The following is a 21,240-nucleotide window of genomic DNA, read 5'->3' on the forward strand; positions in this document are numbered from 1 at the left end:
TCAAAAATTGGGTTTAAAATAATCAAATGCTTTCCAGTGTTGGTGCTACATCTGGGATCCGTCTGCAGCTTTGTCGCTCCATATATCTATCCACACACCAACTGGCCTGGCTGCCCGCCTGTCTTTCCTCATGACATCATTCCTCACCACTCTGGATCCCATTACCAGATCCCAGTCCTCTCCTCCTCCCCTGAGAAGTCTGCGATGTCTCTCCATGTCTCTGCGCTCAGCTGATATGGCCACAATATTGTTTACTTAATCAACCAGCTACATCTCTCCTCACCAGGCAGTCACTTTGACCCATGACCCCTTTAAAGGTTTTAGAAGCAAAGAATAACAAATAAAAGGTCTGTTAAGTAGTGCATTACTGACTGCTGTGTCCTGCCTTGCTATTTGGCATTAGTAAAACCTTATGGGACAGAGTCAAATGGAGCCAAATGCTCTTTTGACCGGAGCCACCATATGCATAGGGGCCCCTTTGGCCATATAAATTACTAAAAAGAGACTGAATGTGTATTTATTAAAATCCTATATGTCCAATACGAGGTAACATATTGAGAAACAGCCAATGCACTGCTGCGCTAACCCCAGTACCTTCAGCTCCCTACACTCACCATCTGTGTGTTGAACTTACAAGATCCTCCATGAGATGCCTCAGAGCAGTTCCTCTGTCTGGCTCAACCAAAAGCTTCATTGGGTTTATTGACATCCTGCCTAAAGAGAGAGGAAAGAGCTCAGTAGCTGCAGTCGCTGCATGGAACAGCCCCTGGTCACATCTCACAAGTAATCCTCCACAGCTGAAATTACGGGCTACACACATTCTCACTCAGCAATACTGATTGCTATTCTGCTTGAAAAATTACAACAAACTGTCTGTCTGTTCCAGATACTGAAAGTCTAATGGACTATTTATGACATGAAATCTATGCGTGTCAAATTGCAGACATGGCAAAAAATTACTAAAGTTAAAAAAAAAAAAGATTCATTTATTCCTTCAGAAGCCATCAAATATTAAAGCATGATAGAAGGGGAAAGGAGCAGGACCGTCCAACTACAGGTTTAACCTTGTCCTCTTGTCCTCCAGTAACATTACATTACATGGATGAAAACAGAATACAATACAATATAATTCAATAACATTCAAAACTGTATGCGGCTACAGTTTTGAAATGAGACCACCTTTGCAGACTGCCTGCAGTGTTGTGTCTCCATTTGTTTAAACAATTCTGGATTACTGGTTTCTGTACAAAGGTTGTTGAATCATAAACAGATGTCCAAGAACAATAAGCTGCTCAGTTTTTCACCACATTAATCAAGAAACCCAGAAAAGCGGTTTCCACTTCTGCAGAGATTTTGATGAGAAAATCAATTTCAATATAACGTCTATATGTTAATATGACGCCGCAGACAGCAGGTTAGCTTATGGACCGCATGTTTGGTTTTGTCCAAAAGTAACTACAGTCAATTAATCAAATGTACACATTGCATTTGATTTCATTAACTATTCAGAAACAATCAAATTTTTATATATATATATATATATTATATGATAACAGGAAGTGAAGTTTATATATATATATTCAGCTCATTCACTATATATTCAGCATAAGCTCTGCTCACACTTTAGCCAGCAATACAACAATATGCATTTTTTCCTTGGTGGTGAGTCTCTGTTTTTGAACAGAAATTGTTTGTAAAGTTGGCAAACTTATATGAAGAGGCGGAGAGAGTTTAAACTTCAACATTTTTATCTAATTCTGCCCAAAAATTGTCCTGAACATCCTGATGATGTTACAGGAAAGTGAAAATTAATGGCAAAAAAAATTTAATCACATGCCTTTGACCTATGAAAAATAGGGCAGTGGGTGAAAGTTTTATGGGACAGTTATTTTATTTTTTTTTACAGGCTTCATTACGGTGACCTAGGCTACAATTAACTTACAGAAGCCCTTTGTGAGCTCATAGTGGTGACCACAGCTTTGTTCCACTGAGGCAGCTCTGTGTGGCTGCCCACACAAAAATGAGCTCACACTTTTAAATAATGATCAGATGCGTTTTCAATGACAGCATTTCCTGCTGGAGAGTTAGTCTCACAACGCCATCTCATCTGCAGTGGTCAGCAACACCGGTTTAGTTTTGTCACCACTGCAAACACACAATGGAGAAATGAGGCTAGCTCTGGAGGAACCTTGATGTGAGCAACACCAGGTAACTCACTGCAACATCAGTCAAGGGCAGACCACAGTGATGTAATGCGCATTTGACTTTGTGTGTGGGTAAGTGTGTACATGTGCATGTGTGTTTGTGTGCGATTCACCACCTGTGGAACGCACACCTCTGAACCTTCTCTCCAACAGTCAATAAAACAGGCCGGCCTGAGAACCAGGCGTACTCCCAAAACAAATGTGGGAAGCAGAGGAAGTGCTGAGTTGACACTCTGTTGTATTGTTTTAGCGGAGAAATGTGATGACCGGAGAGATTTGTCATGCTGAACCGGAGTTTGAGAGCCTGTTTTTTAACGAGCGGAAAATGAAGCCTGGGAGCTGAATTTGCATGACAGGCTTGGAAACTAATCACGAAGCCCAGAGGGTCCTGGAAAAGACAGATTCCCTGTGCTGTCCATGGTAGGCAGATTCCCAAGATTAGCTACTTTCAACACGAAAATATTGCACGTTTAACGAAGAAATGGTGACATGACTTCATTAGTCAGCGTTAATTCGGCACTTGCGGAAAACACGCTTTAGGTAACTTTATCATCTATGTTATTGCTATCAGCACCTTCCATTTAGGTTTGCTCACCATGTGTTAAATTAAGCATGAGGTCATTCCTCAGGCAGACAGATTGTGTCAGAGGCAAAAACTGTTAATGGGTTGGACTTTCTTCAGTTGGGCCACTGTTGTGACTTCACTTTTTTTTCCCTTAACAATTTTTCCACAGAAAGAAAATGACAGGCTGTTAATCATATTATCATATTAGGACCATTAGGCCACATTTGGTGATAAGCAGCAGTTGTTACAGCAGCAGTTCAAGCTTTTGGAACAATCTGACTGACTGATATAATGACCAAAGGCTTTCCAAAATGCTTGGTATTAGGTTTGTAATCACAGAAAAGCTGAAGAACGTAAATGAACAGAAACATAATTTAGAAGTTCATAATGGTAACATAAGACTGCGCTATATAACTTTTTATGCCTATGACACTAAGATATATATACTCCTAAATCCCCTTGTAATTCTCAGCTCTTATCTGTCAAACTGTAAATCCAGGGATTCCTAAAAATTTGGAAGTTGAGCTGCGATAAAACTGAAGTAAATCTTTCAGCCTGCCAAGTTCTGTCAGTTTATCCAGTGAAAAATTTTGTCACATTTTCAGTTATATGTAACTGGCTACTAGGAATCTGTGTACAATGTGTGATGCTACGTTTTGAGAACTAAGTTCAAATTTGGTTCAGTCTCGTTTCTATCAGCTCAGGATCGTTTCTCATGTGAGGTAATGACCGATTCCTGAGAGGTTGGGCGTATGTTTATCTGCTCTTGGCTTGTTACTGTGCAGTTTATTTGGAGAAATCACCTTCCATACAGGTAGAGTCACATTACTCCCGTGCATGCCTCCCAACACTGGCTCAGTTTTAGATTTTCTGGGAGCAGGTAGCAGCTACCATCAAGATTATAATACTGCGTCTGAGAAATGAGACAGTCAGGGAGGAGGCTGCCATGAGTTTCTGCAGGATCATGCTGATCATGAGTGATATTGGCACTGCCTGTGGGTAAAGAGCGTTTTAATCTTCAATTTACAATGTTATTTACTTTTGTAAGTAAATATCTGCTGTAACTTGATGTGAAATTATATTTTCCTTAAACTTGTGCGTACTCAAAAACACATCTCTCCGTGACCTTTGGCGAGCTTTTACCTCCGCTGTTCCTCTCATGTATTCCCTCGCCTCTCTTCACTTATATTCATATAATATTTGATAGATGGCCTTATTTCTATTTCAGAAACATAAATATAGGTGAAATAATATGTGCTATCCTCTCAGTGTTCTCAGCAGGTTCAGGTGCAGAGTGAGGTGCTGAGGGAGGCCCGTGATACCTGAGAAAAGGTTGAATTGAGAGAAGCCGTGATTAGAAAATAATACTTTTTTCTTTTTCACTTCTCACCCAAGCGATGAGAAGGTCGCCCTTAGTTCAGCTTTTATAGGCTGTAAATTTACCTCAGGAGATTCTCTAAACTTAAGTCATAGAGCTTTGTCAGCTGCAATCAAAAACGCTTCATTAATTGTTGCACACAGGCAATTTGATGATGTGCCGTGAATTTGTATCAAGTATAATAATGTAATTAGTGGCCTCATATCCAGCACCTATTCCCTAACCCCTAAACAATATATATGCGAGTTGTTTTGTGGCACATAAACTCAGTTACCCTTCAGCCATATTTTGAGTATTCATATTTGTGTATTATTTCCTATTTGGAAGTCATGTAATAAGATTTTGGAGAAGTGCAGTGTCTCTTTCGAAGCCTGAAGAGCAAAGTGGATGCAGTGACTGAGAAGGGAGAGTAAAGTGAAGAAAGAGAGGACCCAGTTAGTGAAGAGAGACTGGGAGAGCTTACACCACCCAGTCAGCCGGCGGCCGGTCAACACACCAGGTAGCCAGCAGTTGGTCAGTCTGATCCAATGAAAAAAAAAAAGAAAGGATAAACAATGATTTGGAATGCAGCAAATTATGAACAAAAAGTTCAAGAGGACTCATTTTAAAGACTAATTTTGTTTATTCACAAAAAGCCTTCATCTGTGTCAGTCATTTTGGTGCTGTTGCTGGTGTAGCAGTTTTTGAGGTTGCTTGCTAAAGAGGCAGGGGCAACATGATTGGCCGAAATGTGAGAGAGCCTCAGACCATCCAGTTACATCATTATATAACCCAACATAAAATGTGTTTTGGGGAAAATGCCAGAGAAATAAATTCTAACATGCTTTTAGAGCTTGAGGCGATGCACCAAAGACATACTTTAACTTTTTCACCTTCTGATTATTTTATGTTTTCTACTGCGATTTGGGGCAGACAGTTAAACTACATGCAGAATTCTTTAGCTGGCCTGAAAAGTCACATGTGGGAAATAAATGGATCACTTCCAGATCTTGAGGTCTGGAAACAGCACAAGCCTGGAAATTCTATTAAAATACTGTTTTCATTTGGTGACATGCAGCACTGCAACATTTTATGTTTTATACCTGCTGTCATTCAGTGTAATGTGATATTCCTGTTGTGGAGAAGAGTTGATGGAGTGGTCGGTGTCACCGAGCCGTAGCCTGCGCTGATTCCTGACCAGGTGACAGTATTATTGAGAATGATGCAAAAACAAATATGCATGCATTTTATTTGTTAATTTCACGTTTGATTTTTTTTTCTCTTCCCCTAAATCATTTTGAGCACTTTTCCAGTTATGTTCCACAACGTTATAGTGGTTGGAAAAAATCTGAAATTTGAAACTATTTGGCATGATTTATCAGTCCGCCCACTTTCATTCTAGGAAATGATTTCTTGAGAACACTCTTGAGAACACTATTTGTAAAGCACACACACAGACACACACACGCCCACACACAAACACACACCCACCCACGCACACACAGGCACACACCATGGTTCAAGCACCATGTTAGTCTTTGTGGTTGATGATCTATTTAATCTGGCATCTGTTGTATAATAGGGCTTAAAATGCCGAGGACAGAGATGAAACATGAAAACACGCACTAAATTCTGTTTTAAATAAAGCTAACTTCACTCCCAAACTGGATACACTTTTTCCTCAAGCTTACTAGCCTCATGATTTCATGACTAGAATAGAATAGACTTTATTTCCTCAGAGTGATATTTGTGATATCTTCACATGTCTGTTCCTACACACAATACAAAAAACACAACATACAGTGCACTGAAACTCCAAGTTCATGTGCTGATTTAATTCCATTGCTGTAGTCGTGGCCGACAGGTTTGTCTTCTTGCCATTTTTCTGCATTGAAAATAACCACATTATTTTACTCTGGGGATGTTGGGAATGATTTGCAATATGTCCATAATAAAAATGCTGTTCTGTTGACTTATCATGATTCTATGGTCAGAGTTAATACTTCATATATCCATCTATGGTTCACCCATCAGTTACACAGCGCGTGCTTGAAATGAAAATGGTCAGTTCATGTGGTAAAGTATGCTAAATGCATACAAATCAGAACAAAAATATTGAGGTAAGACTGTCGTGAAGTTGAAACCACAGCGAAGTTGTACGTGGCCGGGGGGGCTGCACTCTGTCTGCAGCAGGTATTCGTTGTTAAAATCTTTATACAATAATGACATCAGCAGAGACATATGTCATAACTCTGTTGCGCACTGACAGCAAGGAAATCCTACAACCCGGTGTGCATCTGCTCAAAACCTCAGCCCCTTGGATGAGGGAGTGTGTTGCTGGGTTATCAGACAGCCAAGGACTACCAACAAGTCCCAGAAGACTGGCTTAGGTTGAGTCACAACAGTTGCAAAAGTCTGACTATCCTCTTAATGAAAAAAACGGGAACTACATCAGCACTCTCTGTGCTCACGTTCTGTATAATGAAATTCATCACTGCGACATACATAAGAGACTGATCTCAAAACCATTCCTCTTGGCAAGTCTTCTTCCTGGAGAACAAGTCATTCTATAGCATGTGACCTCCAAGGACAATAAAGTAGCATATTTCCCTTTTCTGTTCTGCTTCCACATTGTTCTGAGGTATCATGGTGGGCCTCTCTGTGGCTCTCTGAGGTTGCAGGGTCTACTGACTTTAACTGCTCTTCAGTGCTCAAGTGGCATAATGACTTGGCTCAGAAAGACCCTCACCTGGGTGTTCCACCCCAAAAACACAAGTGTTGATGTTAAATTTACCATAAAGGCGGCAGTGTGTGACCCCTGAGAGCTGTGAATGACCTACATATTGGCCCAAGCATCTTTCTGTGGGTTTGTAAAAGGTAGCTCATTACTGTGGGTAATTTGGCCCACTTGTAATGTTACTGAAACGAATAGAACCAAGGGTCTACCAAATTGTTATTAAAGGTTTATTAAAGGTGATAATTTGACTGCTTTACAAGACAACGTACAAGCCTTCATTAAAAGACACAGCCAGGGAGAGCAAACGGCTGCAAATCTGTTCTGACCAGTTTCTTTGCTCTTTGTTCTCTCGAACTCATGTTTCATTTTTACTGCTCCACAGAAGGCGGAGAAGCTGACAGTTTTGACTCACCAGAGACAAGACACAAATCACATCCCCAGCACACAAACATGCACTTCCACCCGCTCCCAGCCCCATGGTGTGGAAAAAAAAGTGGAAAAAATGGCTCTAAATCAGAGAACTGCAAATCACAGACAGGCAAGTTCAGCTCCAAAAATCACTACTAGTGTTCACGTGCAGGCACACATACACACCTCTCAGACAGACCTTTCTGGTTTATGTTCTCATCAATGCGTACATTGGAAAATAAAGACTAGAGAAATAGTTGAGGGAGTGAGGCTATCCAATTAAGCAATTACAAGCTTTGGGGGCCCAGATTTTCCATGACTTAATCTCAGCAGCTTCTGGTGTTCACCATGGAGGCTCCGCAGCGTCTCCTGGAAAGAGGCCCGAGACGGGGAGATGGTGGTCTGATACAGATGGACGTCTGCCCCACAGTCCCCTTGGGTTCAGCGGTCGGACTTCCACAATACATCAGAGGAAGTCTAGACAACGGAAAGGCTCCCATCATTCTGAGGGAACGTGGAGGCTTGTCAATGCCCAGTCAATCTGCAAAGTCTCTAGACTTTTTCTGCCATACATCCTCAGGTATTCCTGCTCCTTTCATCACGCTTTGTGGCACTGCAGCCATGATCTACTACCTCTGTGACTCTGAGAAACATCTGCAGAGATTACCTGCAAAATAAAGGGCTGGGCTTTAGGTTTCAGCAGGCTAGAATACAGTCCGTCTAGGCTGTGTTATGTAAGACCTGGCATGACTGGCTCAAACCACTTCTATTTGTTCTCCACAGGTTGTGGCCTGCATGGCATTGAGCTAAACCCAACTTTATTTTATGGCAGATTGCTAGAGGGAAGATAATGTCTGCTGCTGCTCACCTCTGCTTGATGTTTTCTGCACATGTTGGCTCCCCCTGTGAGGAAGAAGGCTGTAAAATCTATTTAGGTCAGAGCTATTATGTTTCAACCCTTGTTCCCTGTCTCAGCAGTTTGGGGGTTCAGCCTTTTCTTGCCTCCATTTGTCTCTAGTAGAGACTCCAGTAGATGTTTCTGCCTTATGTATGATACATACATACATTTACGGGAAACATGGAGGACAATCCTTAGAATGATACAACACAGAAAAGAGAATGAAAAACATTTTTTCTTGGATTGAACCATCCAAGGAAGATTGCTCAGCATGGACGTTCTTTTTCAGTCGGACTGTCCTGACATTCATCTTGCTAAACACAATGATACTATCTGTCACCACGGAGCAGCTTGACTTGAGAAAACTGAGAAGTTCCTTTTAAAAGTCATCCTTTAAAATGGATTGACAATATCAGAAAACTTCAAAGAAGAAGGCATGTTTGGAAATGCATCTCGGTAATTAACACTGATATATATTTTTCAAACTGCCTCAAATATGCCCCAAATTCAGGTAATTTGGCGTATTTATATGATATGACTACAAAGTTAGAAATGAATGAACCCAGGTCAGAATAATCAGCAGCTTTCAATTTTCATTTTTGTTCTTCGTTTTGTACAAAACGAATACTTACTTACAATACTGACAAACTAATACATCCATCTTCAACCGCTCATCCGAGGTCGGGTCGCGGGCTACAGTAACCAGTTGTAAGCAATAGCGTCATAGTTACTGGACAGATGAGATGGTGTTGAGTGGTATTTGGTATTGAAAGAAAGTGAATATATAAGCCAGTTCTCAAAAATGGATATAAATCACTTTTGGAGCTTTTAGTCACACTAGTTTAGTATTTATTTTCCAATTTTGACAGTAACAACCAAGAATGAAATTAGACTGAAACCATAACACAGCCTCCCTCTACTTTCTCCTCAGACAAATTGTCCATATTTGCGGCTAGGTTTATAATACATCATGTAACAAATCATCACTTACAGGAATTTTTCACAATGTTAGAACATCATCATGGATACTGTGTGCCCAAACAGTGGGCTGTAATGATTTCCATATCACTTAATCCAAGTGAAATATCCTTTCAAAGTATTTGTGTGTGTGTGTATATTTACATACAGTGTGCATCAGTGCTGGTATGAAGATGGTTTCAGGTACCTAGTCAACTACACAAAAATGGTGCTGGAGAAGGGCCATGACAGCAGATGACCAAGACCAAGCAGCCTCATGTGGACCTCAGATGTTTTAAGTGTGCTGCTGGAAAAGGAAAATTCCACAGAGTACAGACAACAATCCAACAGCAGCTTGACAGTGTATGGGTTGGTGTGAGCAGATCGGAAAGAGTCAACTGGTCATTGTGGGAAGAGAAGTGTGTGTAGATGATGAGGGGCAAAGGGCCGTTGCAGTCCTATTGTAAGCTTGTGGCCATCCATGCTGGGAAGATTAATGGTCTTAACTTAAGAGCAGGGGTCTCTGTCAACACCACAAGCCTTTAGACTTGGGTATGTGGACGCACTGATCTTAGGGTGATGTATGAATCTATAGGAAACACTCCAAATCACCCCTCTATATTACTCTCTGCTCTTAAAGAAAAGACATGAGACTTTAAAATGATTTACAATCAAGATAAAATCCAAAGGATGGTGCTCTTATCACAGTCTGAAGTCTGACAAGAGAGATTGCAAATATTTCTGGCTTTTTTGGCAAGCGCACTTTTATCTGTCTGCTAAATCTGAACAAGACAGTCATAGCTTCACCGTTTCCCACAGACACGGAGCGTTGCTGTTTCCCATTTTACATTAAAGCCCACGTGGGAAACCTCCAGATTCTCCAGCTCCTACCGCAGTCCAAGGACATGCAGTCCAAGCAACTCTAAATGACCCATAAGGGTTGGTGAATGTGTGTCCTGGACAGGGATGGCAGGTTAGCTCCTGTTGACCTGTCAACCTGCTAGTCTGTGCAGACATACGAGTATCCACTGCTTTACCACTCACTTCCACATGATAACACCTTGCCTGTTATGACGTAATGTACAATGTTGTGTACAATGCTGTGTACAATGGCAGCAGAATATATTGAAACCCACATGAGACTAGTTTGCATGTCTGCTTGGGTATGTAACTGAACAGCACTGACAAAACAGAAACTCGGAGCTCCTTGTTTTGGTTCTGCAGCTTACAGTGCTGTATCGGTGCCTGATTGGTTTCCTTCTAGTCAGTCACAGATGTCGCCCTGACAGACATTCCTGCTCTGTCTGTCTGCCACGGCAGGAACTCAGTCTCAAAACAGCACAAGATTGACAGAGCGGATTTACAGTTCAGCGTAAAAATGAGAAGCAGATTGGGTGTGTTTGTATGAGGTGTTTGATGTGTCAGCACTATCCACATGGGTGTGTGTGCTTGTTAACTCATTAATACAGTACATGTACATACAGATATCGGCAGCTGATGGAAAGAACCACAGGGGATGTTGGAATAGCAGCAGCACACCTTAAAAGAGCTAAATAATGACTGATTCAGATTAGTGAATTTCTGTATGACGGTGTGTCTGTTTGACTATTGTGAATCTGGTGATAGACCAAACATGCAACTGTTGCCAGTAAAACACTTTTCAGTATTTGTCCTCGCTTTCTCACAAAGGTTACAGGACAAAATAGCATTGCATATTTTCACAAAAAAAGAAAGGTGCTTCAAAGAAGCGTTGAATATTAAAGGATTATAAAATCATTGCAAGCTCCATTAAGGTTGTAAAGAGAACTGGATGTACGCTTTATTCTACAATGCCAAAGGTTGTCCCATAATCCATTTTCCTGAAATGTTCCATTTTTGTGGTATCCATGGCCAAAACGAGCAAGAGCCTCAGACCTGACAAGGTCCCGGGCCAAGGCCCCGTCTGTAAAGTTTACAAGCTCTTGCCTGAGAATGTGAACAACTTGAAGAGGCCTTCAAGTTGTTCACATTCAATTTAATTTTATTGGCGTAAAGGACTGTTTAGAACAAATGTATCTGTAAAGATGTTTACATAAACTGTTAGTCAGTTTATGATGTCACTTCACACATATACACGTAATAATATGCACACAAAGTACATTGAAGCTCATTAATGGTGATGGAGTGGCACAATTTCATACCTGGACGCTTTGGTAATCTAACCTGCGTCCTCTCAGAGTTCCGGCCAATAACTCTGTTACTTACCACATTGTTTTGATCCTAAAATGGCTTTGCAGCCCAGTAGAAAAATGGAAATATTGTGCTTCTGAGTTTAATACCATCTGCCCTCCTGTAAAACTCTTTAAACTGTGACAGGAAATATTTAGACAACAAGATCAGGTCTGTTGAATTCACAGGACAGCTGGGACTAGTCAGAGCTGAGAGACAGCCGAGAGAAAGTCACTATTGGGCAGTATTATGTGAAGTGCCCCGTTATGAACTGTGAGAATGTGTTTCTACGATTTTTCAATCATTTGTTTAATCAACATTAGCATATTATTTAACTCATTTTATGTCTCCAGGTCTCTTTGTTACCTTTTCCCCATCAGAACGGGGATGCTTAAAGGAGCTATTTGTGAGGTTTAGCACTAACAGCTGTTTGCTGAGTAGTCATGAAGAAATGTGTAGTTACCAAAAGCCCTCTCCAGAAATGGAAACCCTTTTACTTTGCTTATCCTTCTATGACTGCTTTTTGTGTGCTGAAGTTAGCGCGCTATCTCATCATTTTCCAAGAAGTACCTACAAGAGCTGGGCCAGACAGCACTAATGTTAGTTTCCACTGTAGTAAATAATACACTATTAATGCCAATGCATTTTGGAAAGATTGACCAATAACTTGATTTAATCAGGCAATACTGTTAAAATCCTGTATTTAAAATGTTACTTGAGTTTAAAAACAATGTACACACAGCATAAAGAGCACTCATAATGCAGGGGGACCCTGTCATTGTCATTTTTCGGATAATGGTTGATTTTTCTGTGCTGATGCATTCATATACTGCTGCAGCTGTTAGAGGCGAAATTCCTGTTAACTGTTGAATTGTTAAATTTAATGCAGCGATCACACACTGGAAATATAAAGTCTTAATGTGCAGTTGATCCTCTCAGCATCCTCTCTCCTCCTCTCTGTATCTAATTACTATTTCTCTGGTCATCATGGGCTCGTGCAAAGTCTGCTTGAGTGACATCTGATGCAGTCACACCCTTTTGCAGGGTTCAGTAATATATAATTAAAGAACTTTTGCCAGGCAGCTTGACACAGAAGTTCACGCTATTTATCTGAAGCTCAAATATTCAGCAAGATTCAGGGTCCACCATTGAAGTCTTCATTATCATCAAGCCATATGTCAGCAGAATAACAGCACAAGGGTGTTTATTTGCACAACTCCCTCCATTCATCATCCCTTTAAGTCCTGCTACTGCTAGAACTGACGCGTCACGTGTTGAGCTCAGCCTTGCCGTTTCCTGTTTGAAGTAATCAAAGCAGTTGATCACACAAATCCAGACGACTTAGACAATGTTTGGGTCGTAATCACACAGCACAGGAACTCCCGCTTACTCTGCGGTCTAGACACATAATAATCTCAGTCAGATATGACTGCACGAACACATGTGCTGCTTTCATGGGGCTGACCATGGCTTTCACTCACATAAACAATCTTGCTTTGATTTCCTCTCTTCTTTTTTGTCTTATGCTCACATACGGTGCAAACACTCCTGCGCATTCACATACAGGAGCAGTGGTGTAAACCTATTTCCACCTGTTTCTGATTACTCTAATTGGCCAGTAGGGTTGAGGAAATGTGTGACAGCTGAATCTGGGGCCAGAAAAACTGACCCCAGTGAAAAATGAGTGGAAAACTAGGGGATCACCTTAGTGAGAGCAGTTATACTGACATTTAGAGATGGGGTTGGCTCCCTGCGCTGTGTGTGCAAGACTGATTACATTTAGTCCACTTCGAATCATTCATTCTCTCACTCTCTTCATAGGACACACACACACAGACGAAGATTTAACAGTACCCCAGATTCTGAATGACTCACCAAAGGATGCCTAGTGTGAGTGTGAAACTGGATAAATGGGGCACAGAGGCGATGAGTCAAGGAACCCCCCTGAGCCAGGCAGACTAAATCACTCTCCCTTCAAAAGTTGGTACTGCTGAAGCCTCTCTCTGTCTTCTGTCTGTTGTTCTGAAGCATAAGTGGAGCTGGGAAGCAGCAGAAGCGCTCTTTCAATCACATTTAAGGAAATATGCAGGATGGGCTATGGAAGGAAGAGAAATGAAGGGTGTGGGAGAGAGCCAGAGAGCTGTGCAGCATTTCGCTCCAATACTGGCTGTACGATACCGCATGGCCGTCTCTTTGGAGTTTGGACGTCATAGCCAATCACGCTGCTGCTTTTGCTTCATTCGAACACCAACATTCATGTGCAGTTTTTTAGGTTCATAATTCTGAAGCCTGTGATCGCTGCTGTGGTTCTCACTGTCTTGTTACTTTGCGATACACAGCTGAGGGTAATGGCAATTATTTCTGTTGTCATATTTCATTTTATTTAATTAGGAGTCATCCTCTGGGACCATGAATGTCTAGTGCTAAATTTTCATGGCAATCCATTCAGTAATTCTTAGATTTCAGATCATATTTTGGCGTACGACTTCTATACCAACGTGAACATTTTTTAGTCTGCAGCCAACTTTGTTGAAGCAGGCCGACCAACTACCCTGTCATCCCTTGAGCCAGAACTGTGGCTGAAAATTTGATTTCCTGCAAGATAGCCAGGGTGGGGCCATGATGCATAAAAGGAGTCTGGATCTTGGTTGGGTGATGTTTGAATTTTTTCTTTAGGCTTGCAGCAACTCATACTTGTACAGTAATGCAGACACAAACACATGCATTGGAATAGCTACTGATGCATCAAGAGACAGTGACTCACATATTGTGCTCACCAGTGCACACACAGACAAACAGTGATAACCCAAACATAGACTATGGTGGTGATGATGACTGAAGCCAGACTTCTGACGTTTTGGCAGCATCTCGACCTTAGAGGACCATACCATAGTGATCAGATCAGGGAAAGCTCCAGCCCTGCTTTGTTCCTATGGAGCCCCTTCTGTCCGGATTGGATTCATCTGTCTGGGCCAGTCTGCATAGGGTCGCCTGGGGGTTGTGTAAATACACACTCACTCTGGGTGGGATGGAAGCTCAAAGGGTTTTTCCATGACTCGCCCTGGTGAATGGAGCAATCCTTGCCAAACAAAAGCATCATCCTCCCGACTACAGACATAGGGAGTCGCTTAGGTTGCATCGCTCGAGAGTTGGAGGTTTTCCCATCAATTGATCTCTGTTGTTGCTGCTGCTACCCCTAATTTCTGTCATTACACCAACAGGAGTGGGTTTTCATACGATGTTGTTTGTTGTGGCGGTGATTCTTTCCCACTGATGTAATCTGGAGCAGGGCCACAGGGAGCAATTGAATATCTCTGTTTTTGGAATAGATGTTTTATTGAAATAAAGCATCAAGCTTACCAGAATCACTTCCTAACCACGTCAACCTACACTGAATGACTGCGGTTACAAAATGTAAACTACATACTCAAAAATATTTTTCTTCAACACACAATGCCATCATGTCACCTCTCATCTCTCTTTTATGAGGCTGTTTGAAAAAAATCTAATCAACTTCTCCATTTTATACAATCCCCCCATTTTGAAGGCCTGTCTGCAAAACCTGCTTTCAACGTGAATCGCTTATTTGAACAAAACACATGCTCCATCTATCCTCCTGTCAGCGAGTCCAACAGCAATGCATGTCTCTCTAACGGCTCCCATCAGGAGATGAAACTCATAAATAACCATTTCCTCTACATTTTGCACTCCACCATATCTCCTTGGTGACAGCCCTGTTGCCTCACAGTTAAATTGACAAAAACGAATATGAACAAAGAAAAAAGCCTCAGTTGGGAAGATGCTTCATTTTGTTCCTGTTCATTTAGATGATGTGAAGTGGTGAAGGATAGATGCTTTTTAAAGCCATTAAGTTCTCTCCCATATCCATCTTTGGGTAGAAAGCAACCATTCAGCTCATCTTCAAGTCCTAAAGCTTTGACTGCTCTTCCCAGCTCTATGCCAGCTACATTTTCTGCCCTTTAACATAGTGAATGCACGACATCATGGCTCACCCTCGCCCCTGATTGATTGTCTATTTTTCTGGCCAGAACTACAACAAAGCCAAGTTTTTTTTAGTTATGGTCTTTATGATTTATGTGCTATCCCACATGAAAACATATTCAGGAGAACAACACAGTAAAACAAACAAAAAAAATGACTGAACATCTAAGTAGTATGACAGCACAAAGGACACAAATACTTATTTATTAATTCTGCCTTTCATGGGAAGGAATATGTTCGCTAAGATCCCATCTTTGTTCAAAGACAAATATTTACTTTTAATAGCAAAGCTATTATTAAATCAAAAATATGGGATGTGTACAGACAAAAACTATTTCCTGTTTGTGATACCCACTTGATGCTGTATATGGGCTTGAAATTCATCTAAACTCGGAACCCATCAATATTATGATACCAATCCTGCCATCTAGTGTTTATGATTTGAACATTGCAGCGTGTCAGCAGCACTGGATGAAGAGAAAATTGAGGAGAATGATGACTTAGCCGTGGTCACTTCTAAAGGAACTTCATAGTTTCCATGGCAGAGTAGCTGAATATCTGATTTATATGTAGTTATGAGTGGTTTTCTGAACCCCTTAAACTCCTGTAAGCTGCTGGTATGCAGTGCCACTGAAGATATTTATGTAAGGTAATTTCATATGAAAAGAAGCCATGGCTAACAGAGAATAAGCTCATAGTAGTTTTGTGACATGGTGTGAAAATGTGACCAAACACTGATATTAAAAGTTACTGTGTCTACTAAAAAGTAGAAGCACTCACTATCTCTGCTGCAATTCTGAAACCTTTCTGTAGAACTGTACAAGCTTAAATTAACTTCTGGATTAGGAAAATCATGCACATTTATTGGACTGAAATATTAAAGTTCACAATGTGGCCAGAAAAAGTTGCCTGAAATATGTATTTGGCTTTTGGCAACATCTTATATTCATTCTGTGTCTGTTTTTGCTCATGAACTAAAAGCCTTATTGTCCCTAGAGGGAAATTGCTTTCCTCAGTGTGCCTTATAAAAACATCTAAAAAACAGACATGCCCTCCCATTAAAGCACAAAACATCGAGACATCAGTGTGGCTTAGCTCTAAAGAGACCAAAGGTCGGGTTGAGGCCACAGAACTTACACATGACCGATAAAGAATCAGCACCTTCACAGCAATTCAGAAGGGCAGATGTTCAACGCTGAATTTCATCCACTGGGACTTCGCTGATACGATGCACTAAAGTGAGTAATAATGATCCACTAGTACGCTTAAGTGGGGACATAATGGTACTCAGGATACCAATCGTGAACTTTTTACCTTTAAAGTAAAATGCTTTCTCTGTGTGATTATTGATTAGTGAAACCATTAAAATGATTCAAGTTCAGGGGAACATTCTGTGAAATGTTTACATAGAAGAAAGTGAAATATGCTAAGGACTGAACACAGTCGGCTGAAATCTTAGAGACAACATTCATATTTCATGATAGGTCAGCATTGATGATTTACATGTGTCTGCATTCCTCTGGCCTGGCGTTATGTGACGTGGCAGAGGGGTACGGTAGGTTTTATTTCACTCCAAATGAACTTTGTCAGTGAAATATTTACACCCCAAAGTCTGTTTTACCAAAGATGGAGTGTTTTATATCAACACATCAACACGAAACTCTGCAATTTACTGGAAAGTACAGTAGAGCTGTAGAATAAATCTCATTTGGTCTTTTCATGGCTTCAGGCAGTTTAACACATCTGCATTTGCTGCCAGAGTGGTGACAACAGGACACATATGGAACTGAGAAATAAATCCTTTTCATTTCTCTTTCTGCTGCCAACTACACATTAGTTATTCATATCAGGCCATATATTGATTAATGCAGATAATGCAGCATTTTATGAGTGAATATAGAAATTATTTTATTTGTTTTCTGTACTAAAATGCATAAATACACAATGCAAACATTATGAAGCAAAACTTACTGCAAGTAATAAAAAGAAACCAAGGAAAAGAGCACCATGTAAATTAGTCACTTGTCAAGAAATAACATTTGTATCCAACTTTTTAATTGCATCCAGTGCATATCAATATGTACATACTATATTAAAACAGCATCGCTTAACGTTTATTTATTGCTTCGTTAATTTTACTACAAAAACAATAAAGCTGCCACTCCAAGAAATATGCAAGTGTCTACTGAATGAGAAGATAGGACAGAGGAAGCTATGACGTTGATCCCCGGCCTACAGACACCACAGTCTCTATCACAGAAAAAGCAGGAGTCCATGTTGCGGAGAAATTCAGAGTTGTATGTCCTTACAGCTTTTCTCGCTGTGAGGCAGGAACAATGATGAAATGGTATTATGATCATTGGTCTCTCATACCCACACTGTGTAAATCCCTGTCACAATCCACATTTAATTATCATTGCTTTCTGTTTATCTTATTACTTTCTTCACTTTTACTTTTATCTATCTTGTTTTTAAGGTATCTATGTGTGTGACTATCTTTTTTTTTCCCTGAAAGCAATTTTCCCTCTTTGAGGAATCAATGAATGGTTAGCTGTTATCTAATTAGCTATTTTCTGCAGTTTTTCATTTCAGGTTTGGGGTTTCAAGAGCATTTGAACTAATGCATGCATGCAAGATTATATGAAATACTCACCGGGTTCATAGTAGTCATAAAGCTGCACCACAGCATCCTGCACACGGGCCACTTTGTAGTCTCTGATGACAGGAAGTCCAATGCAGACGTCTGACTTGTTAAGCTGCAAGGGTCAGAAAATGAATGATTACAGTCTACTGCCTGTACAATAACCGACAATGTTTGAGATAATAATAACAGCCCTAGGATGCATATTACAGACTTATAAGATTTATATTGCCTCAAGTTATCTTCCTTGAATATTCCAAGTTATACTGAATATATTAATTATAACTAACAAAATTAGGCTGGATATAATTTCATAGGTTTATGGTTTACATTTTGGTTGGTTAACTTGGATTATCAGATCTAATTTTGGAAATATATAGGAAGCTATGACGTTGATCCCCGGCCTACAGAAATATATATATATATATATATATATATATATATACGTATATATATATAGATATATATATAAAGAAAAAGAAGGCCTTTTTTTTTTGTCTTTTTTGTAAAGATACAACTACAATCTTCCAGCAGCACATACTTCAAGTCTGACAGTGAAATTTTCATTTGTTAGTGACAGACTTACAGAATCCAAGTACAAGTTGACTTTCTCAGGTAGAATCTCCACCTTCCTGATGAGATCAGTTGGGGCAGCAGCTCCAGGAGACAAGCTGAAACCACTGAGCATGCCCACATCCAGTATAACCATACCTGTATGTGCTATCAGCTGACTGTCCTTTAATCTAGAGAGGAAAAGGCGAAACATCAGAAATTCATAATGCAGTGCGGTATGCAGTAAAGGATTAAGATAAATGACACCCACAATACAGGTATAGATGGAAAAAAGAAAGTCACTACAGGATGTCTGGCTTTTTGCAGTACTTACCTCATGCATATGGACAGCAGCATGTGATTGTGATCTCTGTCTTCATTAACTTCAACATCCAATGAGAAAGCCTCCTCGTCTGAGGTGTGCTGGTGGTTGTGTGACAATGCTGTGCTCTCAACATTGTAAAAGATATTCATCTGAGTGTAGAAGTTAGAGAAGGTCAAACGTAGAGCTTTTGTGATAAATAGCTCACAGCGCAGTTTTTCCATACTATCTACATAACGATTATCTGCTTTAGCTTGGAGAAACTCTTTCCCATGAAGCAAAAAAAAAAAAATAAAAAAATCAATTGAATCTATTGTTTATAGTGTTTCTACATAAAAGTATTAAATTAAAGCCAGGTTCAAAACAAGATATATTGCAGAGGGGGGCTGGAACAAAAGACAACACAGATATTGTGCAGGGCACCACTGAACATGCTCCTACTGTTAATTGCATTGTTGGGCTACTTTTGCACTTTGGTTTAGCATTGACAATAAAGTACACTGTGTTGGGTAAAGCTATCATGCACAACTGCTGTGTTCAATTTATTCTGGTCACGCACTGGGGGTTAAACTATACTACATGTGGAGTTGGATTTGCAAGTATGGAAACAATCCCTCAGTGTCTGGGGTAGTTTGGACATGTGGTATTATATCTTTTCTTGACATGGGCAGGGTTAGGGCGAGTACAGTGTAGAACAGTACTGTTGTCAACTATACCTGAAATAATGCAAATCCTCTTCCTTCTGTATATATATTCAAGTGTATATCTTCATTAGCATTAACCTTTAAAGCAGAGAGTATAAAGTGGAAAATATAAGTTGACCACGGTAAAATAAGTACAACATCATGAAAAATACCGAAAATATGAAATCATAAATACATTGTCCACACATTCCTCACCTCCACGCTTTGATATGTCCGATAGTTAGTGGAGTTGATGGAATAGAGAGACACAAATGTAGAAGCTGGGGCAGATACATTAAGCCTGAGGTCAATGGCGTTGGCACCACTAAATGCAGCATAGTAAGACAAGGCCTGGAGGGCAATGGCTGTGTCCTGAGCAAAAATGCAACAATCGATATTAAATGACCACAAAAATATAATCTAGTCCAGAATCGCGAGATATAATTGTGATATGATAACACAATTGGCTGGAGATGATTTATGATAGTACTTCTCATTTTCTCTAGCTTTTCATGAGCAGTTTAATCCCACCTGTGTTGTCCTGTAACCTCCCAGATGATTCCTCTGTTTGCTCAGCCACTTCAGGAGTGCAATGCCCTCAATAAAGCTGGCACGCTTAAAAAAAGCCAGCAGCACATAGGAGGCCATTTCGATCTGTGCTGAGTGAGGCTGCCAGTCATGTGACTGCAGGCCCGCAGAGGATCTCCACATCATGACACCATCTTTGGAAGAAAATGACAAATACTTTTCCCACAGATTTATCATGGAGCGCAAGAGATTTGCATTGATGTCAATAGAGATCTTACCATTAAATACTGAACTGCTTTTATTTATATTACATATTTCTCAATGACTTTGGAGCTTCTTACTGATACAAAAGTCTGTTTGTAAAACTCTACCCGGCTTGTGAGATGCATGTACCGTTGTCTCTACAGTTGATAATATAAATCGTTATTTTGGTTGGCTGTATAATACACAACAGTAATCTAACATCTAAAGAAGAAGATGTAATACATGTTGCACATCTTTTAACATCATTAATAAACCATATATGAGTTATGGTGTAATATTAAACAAGGCACATTCCCTTTGATGGCACAGCATGAAAAGTCCTTTCTAAACATGTAACAACAGAAACACCTTGGCCACCATTACCTATGTAGTCAGCTCTCCTCTTTAGCTCAGACAAGGCAGTTTGGGCCACAGGGCTGTTGACCAGAGCTAAAGCATAAGCCACCAGACACAAGCTGTAGTTACTGACCAATCCACCGGTCACTTGATTCTCCAGGTACACCTGGGCTCTTGACACATTATCTGGGTACTTTTCCTTTGAGAGAAACCACACAAAAGACAATTCCAGTCAACTAATTTCACTGTTCTGTAATTTTTTCATGTAACTTCCTCTCCACTGACACACAATCTTTCCCACTGACGTACCATGTAGGTCTCATCCTCCAGCAGTGCCATCAGTACATACGCAGTGAGTCCCACTGGGCCATTATTCCGTCCCCCTGCATCTCAGTGTGGATCAGCCTGCCCACCTCACTGAACTCTCCCTGAGGCCCCTGGTGCTTTAAGAGCCAGGTTACAGCTCTGCTCAGGACACTCTGGTCCACCTGCATGTGGGGCTGAGCCTGGAGGAAGCACCGCAGCACAAAGGCTGTCAGCCTGCAATCAGAGACATCAGAGAAGCTGCATTAGATATA

General features: G+C 40.5%; 1 protein-coding gene across 3 annotated transcripts; it reads right to left on the bottom strand.

Annotated features, from left to right (window-relative positions):
* Positions 1 to 599: 599 nt before the first annotated feature.
* LOC115035340 (CD109 antigen-like) lies at positions 600 to 21,190 on the bottom strand. Of its 3 annotated transcripts, none has more exons than XM_029493077.1 (9): positions 20,972 to 21,190; positions 20,690 to 20,861; positions 20,066 to 20,256; positions 19,751 to 19,906; positions 19,568 to 19,633; positions 18,864 to 19,003; positions 18,564 to 18,720; positions 17,990 to 18,092; positions 600 to 714 (listed from the first exon to the last, which is right to left on the bottom strand). In XM_029493077.1, exons 1-9 carry the CDS (start codon positions 20,999 to 21,001, stop codon positions 611 to 613), a joined length of 1,119 nt encoding a protein of 372 aa, XP_029348937.1. In that variant the 5' UTR covers positions 21,002 to 21,190; the 3' UTR covers positions 600 to 610. The 3 variants fall into 3 exon arrangements, with proteins under 3 accessions (XP_029348937.1, XP_029348938.1, XP_029348936.1); XM_029493078.1 differs by lacking the exon at positions 600 to 714 and adding an exon at positions 17,337 to 17,656 and having other exon boundaries at positions 20,796 to 20,861; XM_029493076.1 differs by lacking the exon at positions 600 to 714 and adding an exon at positions 17,337 to 17,656.
* Positions 21,191 to 21,240: the final 50 nt, after the last annotated feature.

This window comes from Echeneis naucrates, chromosome 22 (genome assembly GCF_900963305.1).
Source record: "Echeneis naucrates chromosome 22, fEcheNa1.1, whole genome shotgun sequence".
Classification (NCBI taxonomy): Eukaryota; Metazoa; Chordata; class Actinopteri; order Carangiformes; family Echeneidae; genus Echeneis; species Echeneis naucrates.

What these genes read in the sequence shown, in the direction of transcription:
- LOC115035340 (XM_029493076.1), bottom strand. Translation starts at nt 21,001, where the DNA reads ATGGCACTGCTGGAGGATGAGACCTACATG. An exon ending in TGGAGGATGAGACCTACATG is followed by an intron (nt 20,862 to 20,971) that starts GTACGTCAGTGG and finishes TTTCTCTCAAAG; the next exon opens with GAAAAGTACCCAGATAATGT. An exon ending in GAGGTTACAGGACAACACAG is followed by an intron (nt 19,907 to 20,065) that starts GTGGGATTAAAC and finishes ATTTTTGCTCAG; the next exon opens with GACACAGCCATTGCCCTCCA.